At 39.1% G+C, this 16,518-nt stretch overlaps 1 protein-coding gene across 3 annotated transcripts in view; it reads left to right on the top strand.

The window, feature by feature from the left end:
* The window catches only part of FANCI (FA complementation group I), an 83,799-nt gene that overhangs the window by 36,992 nt on the left and 30,289 nt on the right, over positions 1–16,518 (top strand). For all 3 annotated transcript variants that reach the window (XM_010378639.2, XM_030930245.1, XM_030930244.1), the window contains 7 exons: positions 553–689; positions 3,440–3,620; positions 5,728–5,815; positions 8,287–8,417; positions 8,877–8,947; positions 11,516–11,630; positions 13,783–13,905. In XM_010378639.2, the coding sequence (XP_010376941.1) occupies positions 553–689; positions 3,440–3,620; positions 5,728–5,815; positions 8,287–8,417; positions 8,877–8,947; positions 11,516–11,630; positions 13,783–13,905 (846 nt within the window). The remainder of the gene's footprint in view (positions 1–552; positions 690–3,439; positions 3,621–5,727; positions 5,816–8,286; positions 8,418–8,876; positions 8,948–11,515; positions 11,631–13,782; positions 13,906–16,518) is intronic.

The following is a 16,518-nucleotide window of genomic DNA, read 5'->3' on the forward strand; positions in this document are numbered from 1 at the left end:
TCTCAGGGGACTGATGGAAGACTTCTACAGGTTTTTGGTTTATTCCTCCATTTCCTATTGTATGGTAAGCTAGGTGGTGAGGTGGGAATAAGAGTGGAAGGATATCACACAGCCCAAATTGGAGGAAGGGACAATTTAGCGGGATATTCACCAACAGTTTTATTATGTTGTAGCTTTCCAAGAATAGGTTAGTTGCAAGGATGAAATTTACCCTTTTTTTCTTATATTGTTCCAGGTTGTGGGTAATATTTATACTGACTTTTAGCCTTTTTTCCCCCTTTTTGCTTAAGGAAGGCTTGTCTTCAACCCCCTTTTTGCTTAAGGAAGGCTTGTCTTCAACTCCTTAAAGTTCCCACTGAACATCATAATTTTTGTAACATCTTCATCTAGTTAAAATAATTGTCATAGGGATATAGTGAATGGCAGCTCATAGGAACAGTTATAGGGTTAAGATTTATAGCATGAGCTATAATATTTGCTTTATTTTCTTATTTCATTAGGCGCTTGATCTTTTATTTATTTATTTATTTATTTTTATTAACTATACCCAAGGTGCTTGATCTTTTAAAGACTTCGGTTGTAAAGAGCTTTAAGGATCTTCAACTCCTCCAAGGCTCAAAATTTCTTCAGAATCTAGTTCCTCATAGGTCTTATGTTTCAACCATGATCTTGGAAGTGGTAAAGAATAGGTAAGTTGGTGAACCGTATCTCAAACGGTTTATAAGGTGTTTAATGTTAGAAAATGCAATGTGGTATCATACTTGCAGGCTATGAGGGGAAACTGATGACTTACAGCTGTTGACTTCACACATCAAGGTTCAATTTCTTAAAACTGGTAGAGCATACTTTTTCCCTATGGAAATATCCTTGAATCTCAGGATCTGGTTTCTTGGCCACCTTGACAGCAAGCATACAAAACTGAATTAGGTGCTATTGTTTATTTCATGATACTACAATTCTGTTTTCCTTTGCTTTCTTTCCACTTTTTTTTGAAACAGTCTCATTCTGTTGCCCAGGCTGGAGTGTAGTGCCACAATCTTGGCTTATTGCACCCTTGACCTCCCAGGCTCAAGCATTCCTCCCACCTCAGCCTCTCGAGTACCTGGGATTACAGGCATGCTCCACCATGCCCAAGTAATTTTTGTGTGTTTTGTAGAGACAGAGTTTCGCCATGTTGCCCAGGCTGGTCTTGAACTCCTGAGCTCAAGCGATCCACCTGCCTTGGCCTCCCAAAGTGCTAGGATTACAGGCTTGAGCCACCGGTCTGGGCCCTTTCTTTTCTTTTTTAAAGGAAACAGAGTCTCACTATGTTCCCTAGGCTGGAGGGCAATGGCTATTCACAGGCTCTATTATAGCACGGTAAAGTCTCGAACTCCTGGCCTCAACTGATCCTCCCACCTCAGTAGCTGGGACTATAGGCATGTACCCCTGTGCCTGGCTTGGCCTTTCTTCTTTTTTTTTTTTTTCCTGGAGACGTAGGAACTTTTCACTATGTTGCCCAGGCTGGACTTGATTTTGTGGGCTCAACTGATCCTCCTGCCTCAGCCTCTCAAGTAGCCGGGACAATAGGTGCCTGCCACTGCATCTGGCTAATGGCCTTTTTTTAAAGTGAGTAAAAAACATTAAGAGTTTTATTTACTTTGTTGAAATTTGGAGCTTATGGTTGGAATTGAATTATTGATTAGCCAGTTTAGACAAATTCATTTAAAACCACATGGAAAACATCAGTAACTATCCTGGTTTTTATTTTAATTTCAGGATATGCATTAGCTGTTCTAACAGTCTTTACTATGTCATGCTTTCATTATGCATTAAATATATTTTAAAGTTTCATAATTTAAGCATAATTTATGGTAGGTCTCTTCTAGGCCCGGAATTCTTGTTTATTAATAGATTGAATTTACATGAGCTTTGCAGTAGGGCAAATTTGAAATTAGAGTTTATTGTTTGAGTGTTTTACCCATTGATAGGCCTTAAAGCTTTTAAAAGCTTTTAAAGCTTTTTTTTTTTTTTTTTTTTTGGAGGCGGAGTCTTGCTCAGTCGCCCAGGCTGGAGTGCAGTGGCGCGATCTTGGCTCACTGCAAGCTCCGCCTCCCAGGTTCACGCCATTCTTCTGCCTCAGTCTCCCGATTAGCTGGGACTACAGGTGCCCACCGCCACGCCCAGCTAATTTTTTGCATTTTTAGTAGAGACGGGGTTTCACCGTGTTAGCCCGGATGGTCTTGATCTCCTGACCTCGTGATCCACCTGTCTCGGCCTCCCAAAGTGCTGGGATTACAGGCGTGAGCCACCACGCTTGGCTGCCTTAAAGCTTTTTAATCTTTGTATCTGATTATTCTTTTTCCTGAGGCTTATAGTTGTGTCTCCAGTATTCTCCCAACCCAATCTCTTCAAATGGGGCTAAAGAAACAGGTACTCACTAACTAGGAAATTCCTGGAAAGCTGCCCATTTTCTGAAAGTCTCAACCATTATAGGACTTGAAAGTATCTCCATGTATAATTAGCCTGGAGTGGGTACTTGTCAGCAGGTGGGACCAAACCTCAGCTGGGAGAGATTTGGATAGCCTTATTAGATCCTGTAAAATAACTGGCTGGTTAGTTACACATGCTTGCCCCAGTCAGTTAATGAACCTTTAAATAATGCATTCTCCATTTTACGTAATTGAATTTTTGGCTCTTCAGAGTATGAATATTGTTAACTCTGTTAAAATGTTATAATTTATCCATAACTATCTACTTCATTCTGTAGTGCTGCATTATAATTTGTTACAATTTAACAGGTAGATATAATGGATAAAGGTTATATGCACATTATTTCCACTGTGGGGTATAACATTAAGTGGTATAAAACCACCAGTGATTCTACTCCTTTACAAAAGATTATTTGTAGTTTTAGCTCATGCTGTTGACACCAGATCATTCATCCATTTATACTATAAATATCTACTGAGTGTCTTTTATATGCCACCCTTGTGTTAAGCAATGTGGGTAAAAATATGACTATACTATGACCTCTCTCTTACAGAATCTCTGTCTAGGGAGAGGAGCTAATTTGTAAGCCTCTACATAAGCGTTGTCAGTGCTGTAGGGTAATAGAAGAGGCAGCAATGAACTTCTCATCATGAAATCTTGAATGCGAATCTTTAATTGTCATCATATTGAAATATTCCAGTTTCTTTTGTATGGTTTTGAATATTCTCTAGCTTCTGGATTTTCCCAGTACTCTGTCTGTCATTGGAGACCACTTGCCTGCTATTCCCATTATGGTACATTTAGGAATTCAGAATTCTGTCAGATGATGTGTGTAAAGAAAAGGTTTATATGCAGAGTACGTTGGTTATCCAGGTCAAGTTTGGGAAATGTGTAACAGGGCATTGAGTACAAAGGTAAGATATCTTACTACGTTTTTCTTTTTTAACTAAGCTTTGTTTTCTTGTAGCGTTCATAGTTGGGACCATGTTACTCAGGGCCTCGTTGAACTTGGTTTCATTTTGATGGATTCATACGGGCCAAAGAAGGTTCTTGATGGAAAAACTATTGAAACCAGCTCAAGTCTTTCTAGAATGCCAAACCAGCATGCATGTAAGCTCGGAGCTAATATCCTGTTGGAAACTTTTAAGGTGAGACACTATTTTGGCAACCACTCCCTAATTTTGTTTAAATAATCCAAGTAGGGCTTGGCATTTGCCTGGGAGTTTGCTGGACAAGGAAATTTGAGTATTAGTTTGACAGAGGATATATGACAGAGATTAGGATAATATTGAAACATTATAGATCCAGTTTGATGGAATACTTAACTTTCTTATTCTTTTATGTAAGTTTTTCATTTATTCTGCATAATCCAATTGCTTCTGACCTAGAAGTTTGAATATAAGATAGCTTTTTCATGACTTTTCCTTTTTCCAGCAGTAAACCATTTCTAGTTTTTGTTTTATTTTGTTTTAATGCTGTTCCTTTACACAGAAGAAATTTTTTTAGGTCACTGTAGAGCATCAAGCTTAAAGAATCATGCTGTAAGAATTTTTACTGAAAATAAAACAAAAAAAGAATCATGCTTGGTTGGGCATGGTGACTCAAGCCTATAATCCCAACACTTTGGGAGGCTGAGGTGGGCAGATCACTTGAGCTCAGGAGTTTGAGACCAGCCTGGGCAACGTGGCGAAACAATATCTCTACAAAAGATACAAAAATTAGCCAGGCATGGTGGCGCGCACCTGCTACTTGGGTGACTGAGGTGGATCGCTTGAGCCCAGGAAGTCAAGGCTACAGTGAGCTGTGTTTGCACCACTGTGCTCCAGCCTGGGTAACAAAGTAAGACCCTATCTCAGGAAAAAAAAAAAAAAAAAAAAAAAGTCATACTTATTGGTTCATTGTTTCTGAAGAACCCAAAATGGGAAATTTACATTTTTTTTTGACATTATTACCAAATTATCACTGACAATCTTAATTTCCAAAACAGTTTTCAAAAATGTATTTTCTTTTGAATAAAAAAATGATAGATCATATCTGAGGTTACACAACTTTGCTAGTAATTCCTCTAAGTCTTCTTGATGTTCAGTTGTTTAGTGTAGCTACACACCAAGAGTGTCTGCTGAAAATGTTATTTGGGAGGCTGATCTAAATGTAAATCTAGTGTTCTAATCCAGAACTATGAAGTAAATGTCAGAATAGTTCTTGAGAGTTGTAAGTGTATTTGATGATGTAATATAAATTACCCTGCTTTATAGTGATATTGTTTTTTTTGTTTTTGTTTTTTTGTTTTTTTTTTTTTGAGACGGAGTCTCGCTCTATCGCCCAGGCTGGAGTGCAGTGGCCGGATCTCAGCTCACTGCAAGCTCCGCCTCCGGAGTTTACGCCATTCTCCTGCCTCAGCCTCCCGAGTAGCTGGGACTACAGGCGCCCACCACCTCGCCCAGCTAGTTTTTTGTATTTTTTAGTAGAGACGGGGTTTCACGGTGTTAGCCAGGATGGTCTCGATCTCCTGACCTTGTGATCCACCCATCTCGGCTTCCCAAAGTGCTGGGATTACAGGCTTGAGCCACCGCGCCCGGCAGTGATATTGTTAAAGACATTATCTTAGAGTATGTTTTTGTATTTATTATTTTTCAAAACTAAAGAGGCTCCATTTGATTTCACATAGATGTCAGCTTTATCAAGTCATCTTTATAAATTGCTACTAAGTCACTAACAGTCTGAGGTCTGAACGAAATTAGTCTGTTAATTCATAAAATAATTAAGTTCAAGTAAGAATTTTAACTAAAATTTAAGTGAAAATTCAGAATGGGTCTTTTTAACAGCAACTGCTGTGCTTCTAGAAACTGAGACGGGTTAGGGAAGATCTTTTAAGTTTCTAGAAATTTTCATGGGCTTTTACATTTTAATTTTTAGAATAAAAGTTATGTGTACTGTCAGGAATATGGATATTGTCAGGTAATGGATACCTAAGTAGAATTTGTCCTGTTTGATGCTGAACCTTATATTAGCAATAGTTTAATGTGATCTGTACTTTTAGGCTAATAAACATGGTATTTACCCTACTAATGAATCATCGAAGCACAGAACAAGGGGAAAGTTGAATGATTCTGTCTTTCCAGGTGATTCACATTATATTCTGAGTTTTTGAGTTTTACCCATATCCAAACTGTTCTTCATCCTGCCTGACATGCATTGATATACTTAAAAGCTGAAGGTCACCCAGGAATATTTTATTTATTCTGTTCTTTTTAGATCCATGAGATGATCAGACAAGAAATTCTGGAGCAGGTCCTCAACAGGGTTGTTACCAGAGCATCTTCTCCCATCAGTCATTTCTTAGGTATTAAACTTTGAAAGGATGAATAAAGTTTTTAGAAATATTTTCATTTAAATGTCATAATCATTTGGTCCTGGGAAAAAAAATTGAATGAGCATTTAAATGCAGTATCTTTGATAGGATGCCAATAAAGCAAATCCATTTATGTTGTCTGGGATTGTCAATTGTCAAAAAGGCTGTAGTTGTCAGTAAGGAAAGCAACAATTAACCAGTAAGTAAAACTTCCATTTTGCCTCAACATTTTCTCTTATTATTAATACCTCTCAAATGAATGCTGTCCTTCTGCTGCCACTCATTGACTTCCTAGTCCTTTTAGCCTTGACATTTGGACTGCACAGCGTTTGTCTCTGGTAACCTCTGAATTTGCTGTTTTTTTTTTTTTGCTTTTTTCTTTTTTAGATACAGTTTCACTCTGTTGCCCAGGCTGGGGTGCAGTGGCACAATCTCAGCTCACTGCAACCTCTGCCTCCTGGGTTCAAGCAATTCTTGTGTCTTAGCCTCCTCAGTAGCTGGGATTGTAGGCGCATGCTACCACGCCCAGATAATTTTTGTATTATTAATAGAGGCAGAGTTTCGCCATGCTGGCCAGGCTGGTCTCGAACTCCTGACTTCAGGTGATCCACCCAGCTTAGCTTCCCAAAGTGCTGGGATTACAGGCTTGAGCCACCATGCCCAGCCTGAATTTGCTGTTTTTAATACGTAACTCCTAATGTCTAAATTGACTGGTCTTAATCACCAATTTTAAAAATTTCTCTATGTCATTCATCACTGTTTATAACTCCCCTGAAACTTTTTTAGGTAAGTTCTCTGATTACTGTAAGAGTTTGCTTCTTTTCCTGCCTGTGACCAGTTTTTCTTTTACCTCAAATATAATACAGTTCCCTTCAAACAAATTTTCCTTTCCATTGCTCCTATTTCCATTATTTAAAGCATGGCTCTCCAGGTCCTGGAGGCTGGAATTACCTTTTATTTTCTCAAACACACTTGGTTCTGTCCAAAGTTCTGTCATTTTTCTGCCTCATACTGTTATTTTTTTCTATCTTTTTATTCCCTCCTTCCCCCAACCTCACATCCACTGTCTAGTTCCCATTCTTACAACCTTGAATTTAGACTACTACCACAGCTTTCTAACTGGTTTCCTGGCTTTTTCTTCTCCCTTCAGCAAGTTGACCTGCATATTACCACAGGTTAGTATTCCTAAAATACCACTTTATGACTACAAAATCATCAATATGTTCTTTAATAAATTGTCAGCTCTTTTTGTTTGTTTGTTTTTTTGAGATGGAGTCTCACTCTGTCACCCAGGCTGCAGTGTAGTGGTATGATCTCAGTTCACTGCAACCTTCGCCTCCCAGGTTCAAGCAATTCTCCTGCTTCAGCCTTGCAAGTAGCTGGGACTACAGGCATGCGCCACCACACCGAGATAATTTTTGTATTTTTAGTAGAGATGGTGTTTCACCGTGATGTTGGCCAGGATGGTCTCAATCTCTTGACCTCATGATCCACCTGCCTCGACCTTCCAAAGTGCTGGGATTACAGGCGTGAGCCACCACACCTGGCCAAATCATCAGCTCTTTATCCTGGCACTGAAAGTCCTTGACAAGTTGATCCCAACCTACCTTTCCAATGTTAAAGTCAGTTATTTACTTTCCTGGATTCTTCACCCCAGCATCATTGATTTCCCTACCATCTTCTGAATATGTCTTATGCTTACCTTTCTCAGACCTTTACCATACTTTTCCCTTTATATATGTAGGCCTTTCTGGTTCTTTGTGCATTTAAATGTTCCCCATCTTTTAGAACCTAGTTTAAGTTCCTTCTCATTGCTTTCCTAATATATGATCTCTTCTTCCTTTGAACTCCTATTTAAACTCCTTTTACCATTTAGTAGGCAATAAACTATGTTTGGAATTATTAGATATTTGATATTGCTCTGTGATTTACCTCTTTAATTCTTAAAAAAAAAAATTTTTTACTTCCAACTAAATTATTAAAATTTTTGAAGAAAGACTATGTTTTATACTCTTATGTTCCTAATAGGACCATATTATGCTTGCACATCCTAAAAATTCAGAAATATTTATTGATTTATTTTAGCTTAGAAGTATGAAGATGTGTGCTACTACTTATGTCTAGGAGTGTAATCGGTTTCTTCCTTTCTTTTATTTAGGCAGTTTAATTTTTAGAGAAATTGAAGCTACTACTTATGTCTAGGAGTGTAATCGGTTTCTTCCTTTCTTTTATTTAGGCAGTTTAATTTTTAGAGAAATTGAAACTATCACAGAAAAAAGCTAAAATTATCCTGGTTACATTGGAGAAAAAGTATATATAGAATCAGTAGAAATTTGTATTGCAGTATACTTGACTTATTTGAGAAAGGAAGCAAAAGACTTACATTTCTTTCTCGTTATTTTTCTTTTATTTCAAACATCTGTAGTTATTTGAGGCAACTGATTATAGATTCTGTTTTTCAGACCTGCTTTCAAATATCGTCATGTATGCACCCTTAGTTCTTCAAAGTTGTTCTTCTAAAGTCACAGAAGCTTTTGACTATTTGTCCTTTCTGCCCCTTCAGACTGTACAAAGGCTACTTAAGGCAGTGCAGGTAAGTCTTCAGATTCCCAAGTAACTTGCCAAAACTGAGGTTTAACTGTCTAGTGGAAGTCTGATGCATTTCTGTATAAATATATATGTCCAAGAAATCTATTCCACTTTAGTCTGAAATATAAAATTTGCATTAAAAGGGCAAGAGCATTGAGCAAGACTGTTTTCCAGGTTTATTTACTATCCATAGCACTATTCTGTCAACTCATTTTCAAGTTAATGAAATAATTAAAACTCTCTTAGAACATTATTGAGTATAATAGATTTACAAAGGCATTCACAACCAGTTTCATTGTAGTGTTACAAAGTATACTATTGCCCTTGTTAACTGTAATAAACATTAAAGCATATATAAAACAGAAGTAAGCTTCCTTATAGAAGCCATATGGTAACAGTATTGGAAATGAGCTAAGGCTAATAAGCAAACTTGTTCTGTCTTTACCCACTGATTCTTTTTCAGCCCCTTCTCAAAGTCAGCATGTCAATGAGAGACTCCTTGATACTTGTTCTTCGGAAAGCTATGTTTGCCAAGTATGTAGCATCTTTTTATATCATAGAAAGATGTCGCCCTCTAATGTTGAGGCTAAAATTATCTCTGCCGTCTCCTAGTACCACCTGTTCACAGTGATCATGTGAATTCCCAGCCCCGCAGAGCAATTTCATCAAATAAGGCATTTCGCTAAGTCCTTTGTAAGCTTTTTTCATTTAGTCTTCAGAGCAACCCTATGAAGTAAGAATTATTGCAATTCCCATTTTACAGATAAGAAAACTTAGGCTTAGAGAAGATGAGTAACTTTCCAAACCTAAAACAATAGTTGGTGGTGGAGCAAGGATTCAAAGTCAGTTCTAATATCAGAGCTTGTGATGTCAAGTACTTTACTCTGCTACGTTAGAATAATCTTCAGGATAATGTTCTAGTGCCAAATACTCTGAAACCTGAGCTGGCAGCAGTTCCAAGGGGACTGCTTTGGAACTTAGTCAAGAAGAATATACTTAAGAATCTCGGCCGGGCGCGGTGGCTCAAGCCTGTAATCCCAGCACTTTGGGAGGCCGAGGCGGGCGGATCACGAGGTCAGGAGATCGAGACCATCCTGGCTAACACGATGAAACCCCGTCTCTACTAAAAAAATACAAAAAACTAGCCGGGCGAGGTGGCGGGCGCCTGTAGTCCCAGCTACTCGGGAGGCTGAGGCAGGAGAATGGCGTAAACCCGGGAGGCGGAGTTTGCAGTGAGCTGAGATCTGGCCACTGCACTCCAGCCTGGGTGACAGAGTGAGACTCCTTCTCAAAAAAAAAAAAAAAAAAAGAATCTCATTTTAGTGAACATCTGAATTATGATCTAGAGGCTAGAAGATCAAATTAATTGTTGAGGGGAATGAGTTTTATTTGTAGCTTAGCCAATCCCTCCTAACATCTCTTCCTTTATTTCTTAGTATATAAGCTAGAGATGATCATACCATCTCCTAAAAATATAAGACAGTAATATGTGAAATGCATTTGGTACTTTGAGGATAAGATACCCAATTAATATCACATTGGCCATATTATAATATATTCATGGGTGTCCAAAGGAACAACTAAGCCATATGCTATTATCTTTGTTCTAGAATTAACAGTTTTTGTTACTCCTCACCCAAAGGCATGGTGAAGAGACTGAGATACTATGTTGTAACATCTTTAACATGTATTAGTCATTGAGCCTCAGTGAGAAGATGAGTGTGACATTTTCTGGATGGAGAGTTTACATGGCATCAAGTACTACATTATCCTATGATGAAAGAGAGCATATGAAGGGAAGCACTCCTTCAAACATGGCAAAATCAGCAATTTCTTTTCTTTTCTTTTTTTTTTTTTGGAGTTACAAGATTTAATAGTGTGAAATAGAGTGAAAACAGAGCTCCCATACAAAGGGAGGGGACCCAAAGGGGGTTGCTGTTGCTGGCTTGAATGCCTGGGTTTATATCCCAATCCTTGTCCCTCCTGCTGTGCTCTCAGGCAATAGATGATTGGCTATTTCTTTACCTCCTGTTTTTGCCTAATTAGCATTTTAGTGAGCTCTCTTTACTATCCGATTGGTCAGGTATGAGCTAAGGTACAAGCCCCGTATTTAAAGGTAGAAGTGGTCACCTTCCCATCTAGGCTTAGGGATTCTTAGTCGGCCTAGGAAATCCAGCTAGTTCTGTCTCTCAGTCTGTCCTCTCAACAGGAAGACCCAAGTGCTGTTGGGGAGGTTGGCCGATGACCACTCTAACTGCTTCCTGCTGAATTGGGGCCTAGTAGGGGTTGTGCAGTTGAGATTTCCTTGGGAAGGGTGCCTTCGATGTCATTAACATCAGAGCATAGGCTAACAGACTGGTCTGGGGGTCCGCTGTAGATCTTAGTCATGGACTGCATCTGGGGCTCCATTTGAAGAACCATTTGTAGTTTTACAGTTTCGATTCTGGAAGAGACAAACTTAACAAGGAGGTTAAAGGTATAGGGATTCAAATGTATGGCCTGCAGTGCAGGTGATTATTTCTTTGGCACACTTCACAGGACCTGACTGTCTGCTTGATAGTTTTGAAAAGGCTTGGTCCAGTAAATAATAATTTGGCCATCTGATGGGTGCTATCAATGTCTAAGTGGAAGGTTTGGTGAAGGTTTTTAAGTAATTTCTATTGGTTAGCTGCAGGCAAAAGTATTTTTCCTTCTTCGGTGTCTAGCCATCTGGAGGGGAAGAAAGTATGTCCTTGTGAGGTTCCCCATTCTGTTTCTTCTACTGAGTACTGGGGCTTAAAATCAGCGATTTCCTACATTTGAGTAACCAGCCAATTTTGCAGTCTCTCTGCACTCTTATTCTTACTCCTCACACAGACTTGAGAGCAGGATAGAAGGAAATAGAGTATCATGAGTTAAGTAATGAAAAATGTCAGTTCAATTTCTGTACTATAAATTGCTTTGAACAGTTGATACTTTATTTTGAGTACATAAATTCACTGTTTTGCTCTACGCTTCATTGTGTATACATATGCCTTCTCTGTATGCAACTAGCTGTATTTTTCTGACCCAGAAGCATATTCCTGTGAAATAGGTTTGTTAACTTCTCTATTTCTGAGCTAGCCAGCTTGATGCCCGAAAATGTGCAGTTGCTGGATTTTTGCTGCTCCTGAAGAACTTCAAAGTTTTAGGCAGCCTGTCATCCTCTCAGTGCAGTCAGTCTCTTAGTTTCAGTCAGGTAAGGATTATTTATGTTAACTTGTAGTGTGTGCGTATCATTCATGTGCACTGATGAAATGCACGCTGTTTTCTTTTATTCCTGTTATGGTTGTAAGAATGATCCTAGAACTAAAGAGTCTGATGATGATGATGATGATGGTGATGATAATGATGATGATATTGGCTAACACTTATTAATGGCAGATTTATTGTATGCTAAACTGTGCTATCCAGTATGGAAGCCCCTATCCTCAGTGTGGCTACTAAATGGAACATTTGATTGAAATGTGACTAGTCCACATTGTGTTGTGCTATACGTGCAAAATTCATAACAGATTTTTTTTTTTTTTTTTGAGACGGAGTCTCACTCTGTCACCCAGGCTGGAGCGCAGTGGCCGGATCTCGGCTCACTGCAAGTTCCACCTGCCGGGTTTACGCCATTCTTCTGCCTCAGCCTCTAGAGTAGCTGGGGCTATAGGCACCCGCCGCCACACCCAGCTAGTTTTTTTGTATTTTTTTAGTAGAGACGGGTTTCACCATGTTAGCCAGGATAGTCTCGATCTCCTGACCTCGTGATCTGCCCGTCTCGGCCTCCCAAAGTGCTGGGATTACAGGCTTGAGCCACCGCACCCAGCCTTCATACCAGATTTTGAAATAAAAGAATATAAAAATCTAATAATGTTTAATATTGATTACATCTTCAGAGAGAATTTTGTATGTGTAGGGTTACAGAAAATATTAAAATTGCCTTTACCTCTTTCTCTTTTTTAACGTGGCTACTGGAAAATATAAAATTATATATATGGCTTGCATTTGTGGTTCATATTATATTTCTTTCTCTTTTTTTTTTTTTTTGAGACGGAATCTCGCTCTGTCGCCCAGGCTGGAGTGCTGTGGCACAATCTCGGCTTATTGCAAGCTCCGCCTCCCAGGTTCATGCCATTCTCCTACCACAGCCTCCCAAGTAGCTGGGACTACAGGTGCTCACCACCACACCCAGCTAATTTTTTGTATTTTTAGTAGAGACAGGGTTTTACCGTGTTAGCCAGAATGGTCTCAATCTCCTAAACTTGTGATCTGCCCACCTCAGCCTCCCAGAGTGCTGGTATTACAGGCGTGAGCCACTGCACCCGGCCCATATTATATTTCTTTTGGATAGCACTGTGCTAGATATTGTGCTAAAGTGCTTTACATTTATTATCTCATTTAATCTTCACAGCAGTCCTCTGAGGCTAGATACTATTATTATCCCTATTTTCTTATGTCAATTTATTTACTTTGCACATGCATATATATTACACCTTGTAATCTGAGAAAACAAAACTTTTTATAATCTGGTAATCTAGGCTTTGGAGCAATAAAATTGTCTTCATAATTTAAATGATGTACTATAAGATTTATAAATAGGAGACATATTTATATATAACAGTTTGACTAGGAATCCTCAGTTTATTGCTTTGGTATAACTTCATAAAGCTTTGTCTATAACTTATAGCATAGATTAAATATTAGGAACACTAGGTATCATTTGTGTGTTATTATCCCCGTTTTAAGGATAGGTAAACTGAGGCTGAGCCAGGTTAAATAACTCACCCAAGGTTATATAACCAAGAAAGGGTGGAAGAAGGATTTGGCTTCAGGCAGTATGAACTACATTACTGTGATACCTGGAGTAAGGATTAGGAATTCTTCGTGTATAATTGCTGATTTTATTATATAATTTACACAAAGGATGTCAATTCTTTGTCATGTCCATTTCTAAACAAAAGACTGTCTTCCTCTAAACCTTTCTAGAATTTGTGGAAGAGTGAGATTCTTCTAGCTATTGAAGAAGTCTTAGACCTTTTAAATAAAATTATGTATATTATTACTACTGGATTCTAGTGGCTTGAAATAAGCAGTGTGCCTTCCTAAGCAATTGATATTGTCAAGGAAACCTTAAGGAATGGGAACAGTTAGTTTTATTAAAATGCTTAAAAATTCTCTTATTCCAAACCAGAATAAGAATGACACTTATTACTGCATGGTAATGATTATACTGTATGTCTCACCCCTGGGGTTTGGCATGTGGAGAAAGCTAAGTTTTTTTGACCAAGAACATAGGCTTATTTAGCTCCTTATTGGAAACTGCTTTGGTAAGATAGACATGAATTGGCCTGTCTTCCTTTCAGGTTCATGTGGATGTTCACAGTCATTACAATTCTGTTGCCAATGAAACTTTTTGCCTTGAGATCATGGATGGTTTGAGGAGATGCTTAAGCCAGCAAGCCGATGTTCGACTCATGCTTTATGAGGTAAGTCAGTAGAATGGAAGGAATGTAGCAAACCCCCAATGAATAATTCTTTTTATTTTAGTAATTTTTTTTCCTCATTATAAAAGTATAGTAGATATGCTCTTATTTGATGTAGTCAGCACCAGTAGCTAGTGATGTTTAGTTAAAAAGTTGTTTAAGGCAGGGCACAGTGGCTCACACTTGTAATCCCAACACCTTGTGAGTCCAAGGCAGGAGGATCAAGCAAGACTCTGTCTTTACAAAAAATAAGAAAATAAAAAACAGTAGCTGGGTATGGTGACATGCGCCTGTGGTCCCAGCTCCTCAGGAAGCTGAGGCAGGAGGATCCCAGCAGTTTGAGGCTGCAGTGAGCTATGATCACACCACTGCACTCCAACCCAGGCAACAGAGTGAGACCTTGTCTCTCAAAAAAATTTTTTTTGGCCGGGTGCGATGGCTCATGCCTGTAATCCCAGCACTTTGGGAGGCCGAGGCAGGCAGATCATGAGGTCAGGAGATAGAGACCATCCAGGCTAAGATGGTGAAACCCTGTCTCTACTAAAAATACAAAAAATTAGCTGGACGTGGTGGCGGCACCTGTAGTCCCAGCTACTTGGGAGGCTGATGCAGGAGAATGGCATGAACCCAGGAGGTGGAGCTTACAGTGAGCCGAGATCGCACCACTGCACTCCAGCCTGGGCAACACAGTGAGACTCTGTCTCTAAAAAAAAAAAAAAAAAAAAAAAAATTTAAGGTTTTTAAGGTGAGGAATCATAAAACACAGTGGATAGACCTTAAATATTTTATTTTAATTTGAAATATTTAAATGTACTATAAATTTGCCAGTCTTAAGACCAAGTCCTTTGTTTTGTTTTGTTATTGAGTACAAGTTTACTTCCTGTCTCTCATACAAACCCATACCCTTAATTTATTGCCTATAGTTTCAAAGTTGTGTTTACCTAAAGTGGTATAAAAACTTCAAGCTACTTCAGACAGTTTAGTACAAAAATCTTTTAGATAGCTTCAGTTTTTTCTCTTTTTACAATTGTCTTACCCCTAATTTATCAGAAACTGGTTTGAGAGACTGACTTTCCAAACATTTAACTTAGTTTTTTTTTTCTTTGAGACAGAGTCTTGCTCTGTCACCCAGGCTGGAGTGCAGTGATACAATTCTCGGCTCACTGCAACCTCCATCCTCCATCTCCTGGGTTCAAGTAATTCTCCTGCTTCTCAGCCTCCCCAGTACCTAGGATTACAGGTGTGCGCCACCATGCCCAGCTGATTTTTGTGTTTTTAGTAGAGATGGGATTTCACCATGTTGACCAGGCTGGTCTTGTACTTCTGGCCTCAAGTGATCCACCTGTCTTGGCATCTCAAAGTGTTGGGATTACAGGCGTGAGCCGCCATGCCCAGCCTAACTTAGTTTTTATAAAAGCAACTTCTTTTTGCACTGGATTTTCAACAGTTTACTGAATGTCTGATTAAATCACTCATTATTATGATAGTACAGCTAAGAGAAATACAACTACTAAGTTGTGAGTAGCATATAACTTACCCAGAGGATATTGTGGTAGCATATATGAAAACAGCATTCATCTTTCTGTACATTTCCATCAGTGCTCTTAGGTGCCTAGGCACACTATCAATGAGCAATAATATTTTGAGAGGAATTTTTTTTTTTTTTTCTGAGCAGTAGGTCTCAACACTGGGCTTAAAATATTCAGTAAACCATGCTATGAACAGATGTGTTATCATGCAGGCTTTGTTTTTCCACTTATAGAGCACAGGCAGGGTAGATGTAGCATAATTCTTAAGGGCCCTAGGATTTTTGGAATAGTAAATAAGCATTGACTTCAACTTAAAGTCACCAGCTACATTAACCCCTAACAAGACAGCCTGTCCTTTGAAGCCAGGCATTGACTTCTCCTCCCTAGCTAGGAAAGTCTCAGATAAAATCTTCTTGGAATATAAGGCTATTTCATCTACTTTGAAAATCTGTTTAATATAGCCACCTCCATCAATTATGTTAGCTATATCTTCTGGATAATTTGCCTCACCTGCTCCATCAGCATTTGCTTCTTCACCTTGCACTTTTTTTTTTGAGTCTTACTCTGTCGCAAGGCTGGAGTGCAGTGGCACAATCTCGGCTCACTGCAACCTCCACCTCCCAGGTTCAGGTGATTCTCCTGCCTCAGCCTTCCAAGTAGTTGGGACTACAGGCTCATGCCACCACGCCCAACTAATTTTTGTATTTTTAGTAGATACTGGGTTTCACCGTGTTGGCCAGGATGGTCTCAATCTCTTGACCACGTGATCCACCCGCCTCGGCCTCCCAAAGTGCTGGGATTACAGGTGTAAGCCACCGCGCCCAGCCCCTTGCACTTTTATGTTATGGAGATGGCTTCTTTCCTTAAACCTCATAAACCAACCTCTGCTCACTTCAACTTTTCTTTGGCAGCTTTCTCATCTCTTTCAGGCTTTATAGAATTGAGGAGTTTAGTCCTTGCTCTGGGTTAGGCTTTGACTTAAGGGAATGTTGTGGTTGGCCTTGGTCTTTTATCCAGACCACTAAACCTTTCTCCGCATCAGCAATAAGGCTGTTTTGCTTTCTAATCATTCATGTGTTCACTGGAG

Source organism: Rhinopithecus roxellana, chromosome 5 (assembly GCF_007565055.1).
Source record: "Rhinopithecus roxellana isolate Shanxi Qingling chromosome 5, ASM756505v1, whole genome shotgun sequence".
NCBI lineage: Eukaryota > Metazoa > Chordata > Mammalia > Primates > Cercopithecidae > Rhinopithecus > Rhinopithecus roxellana.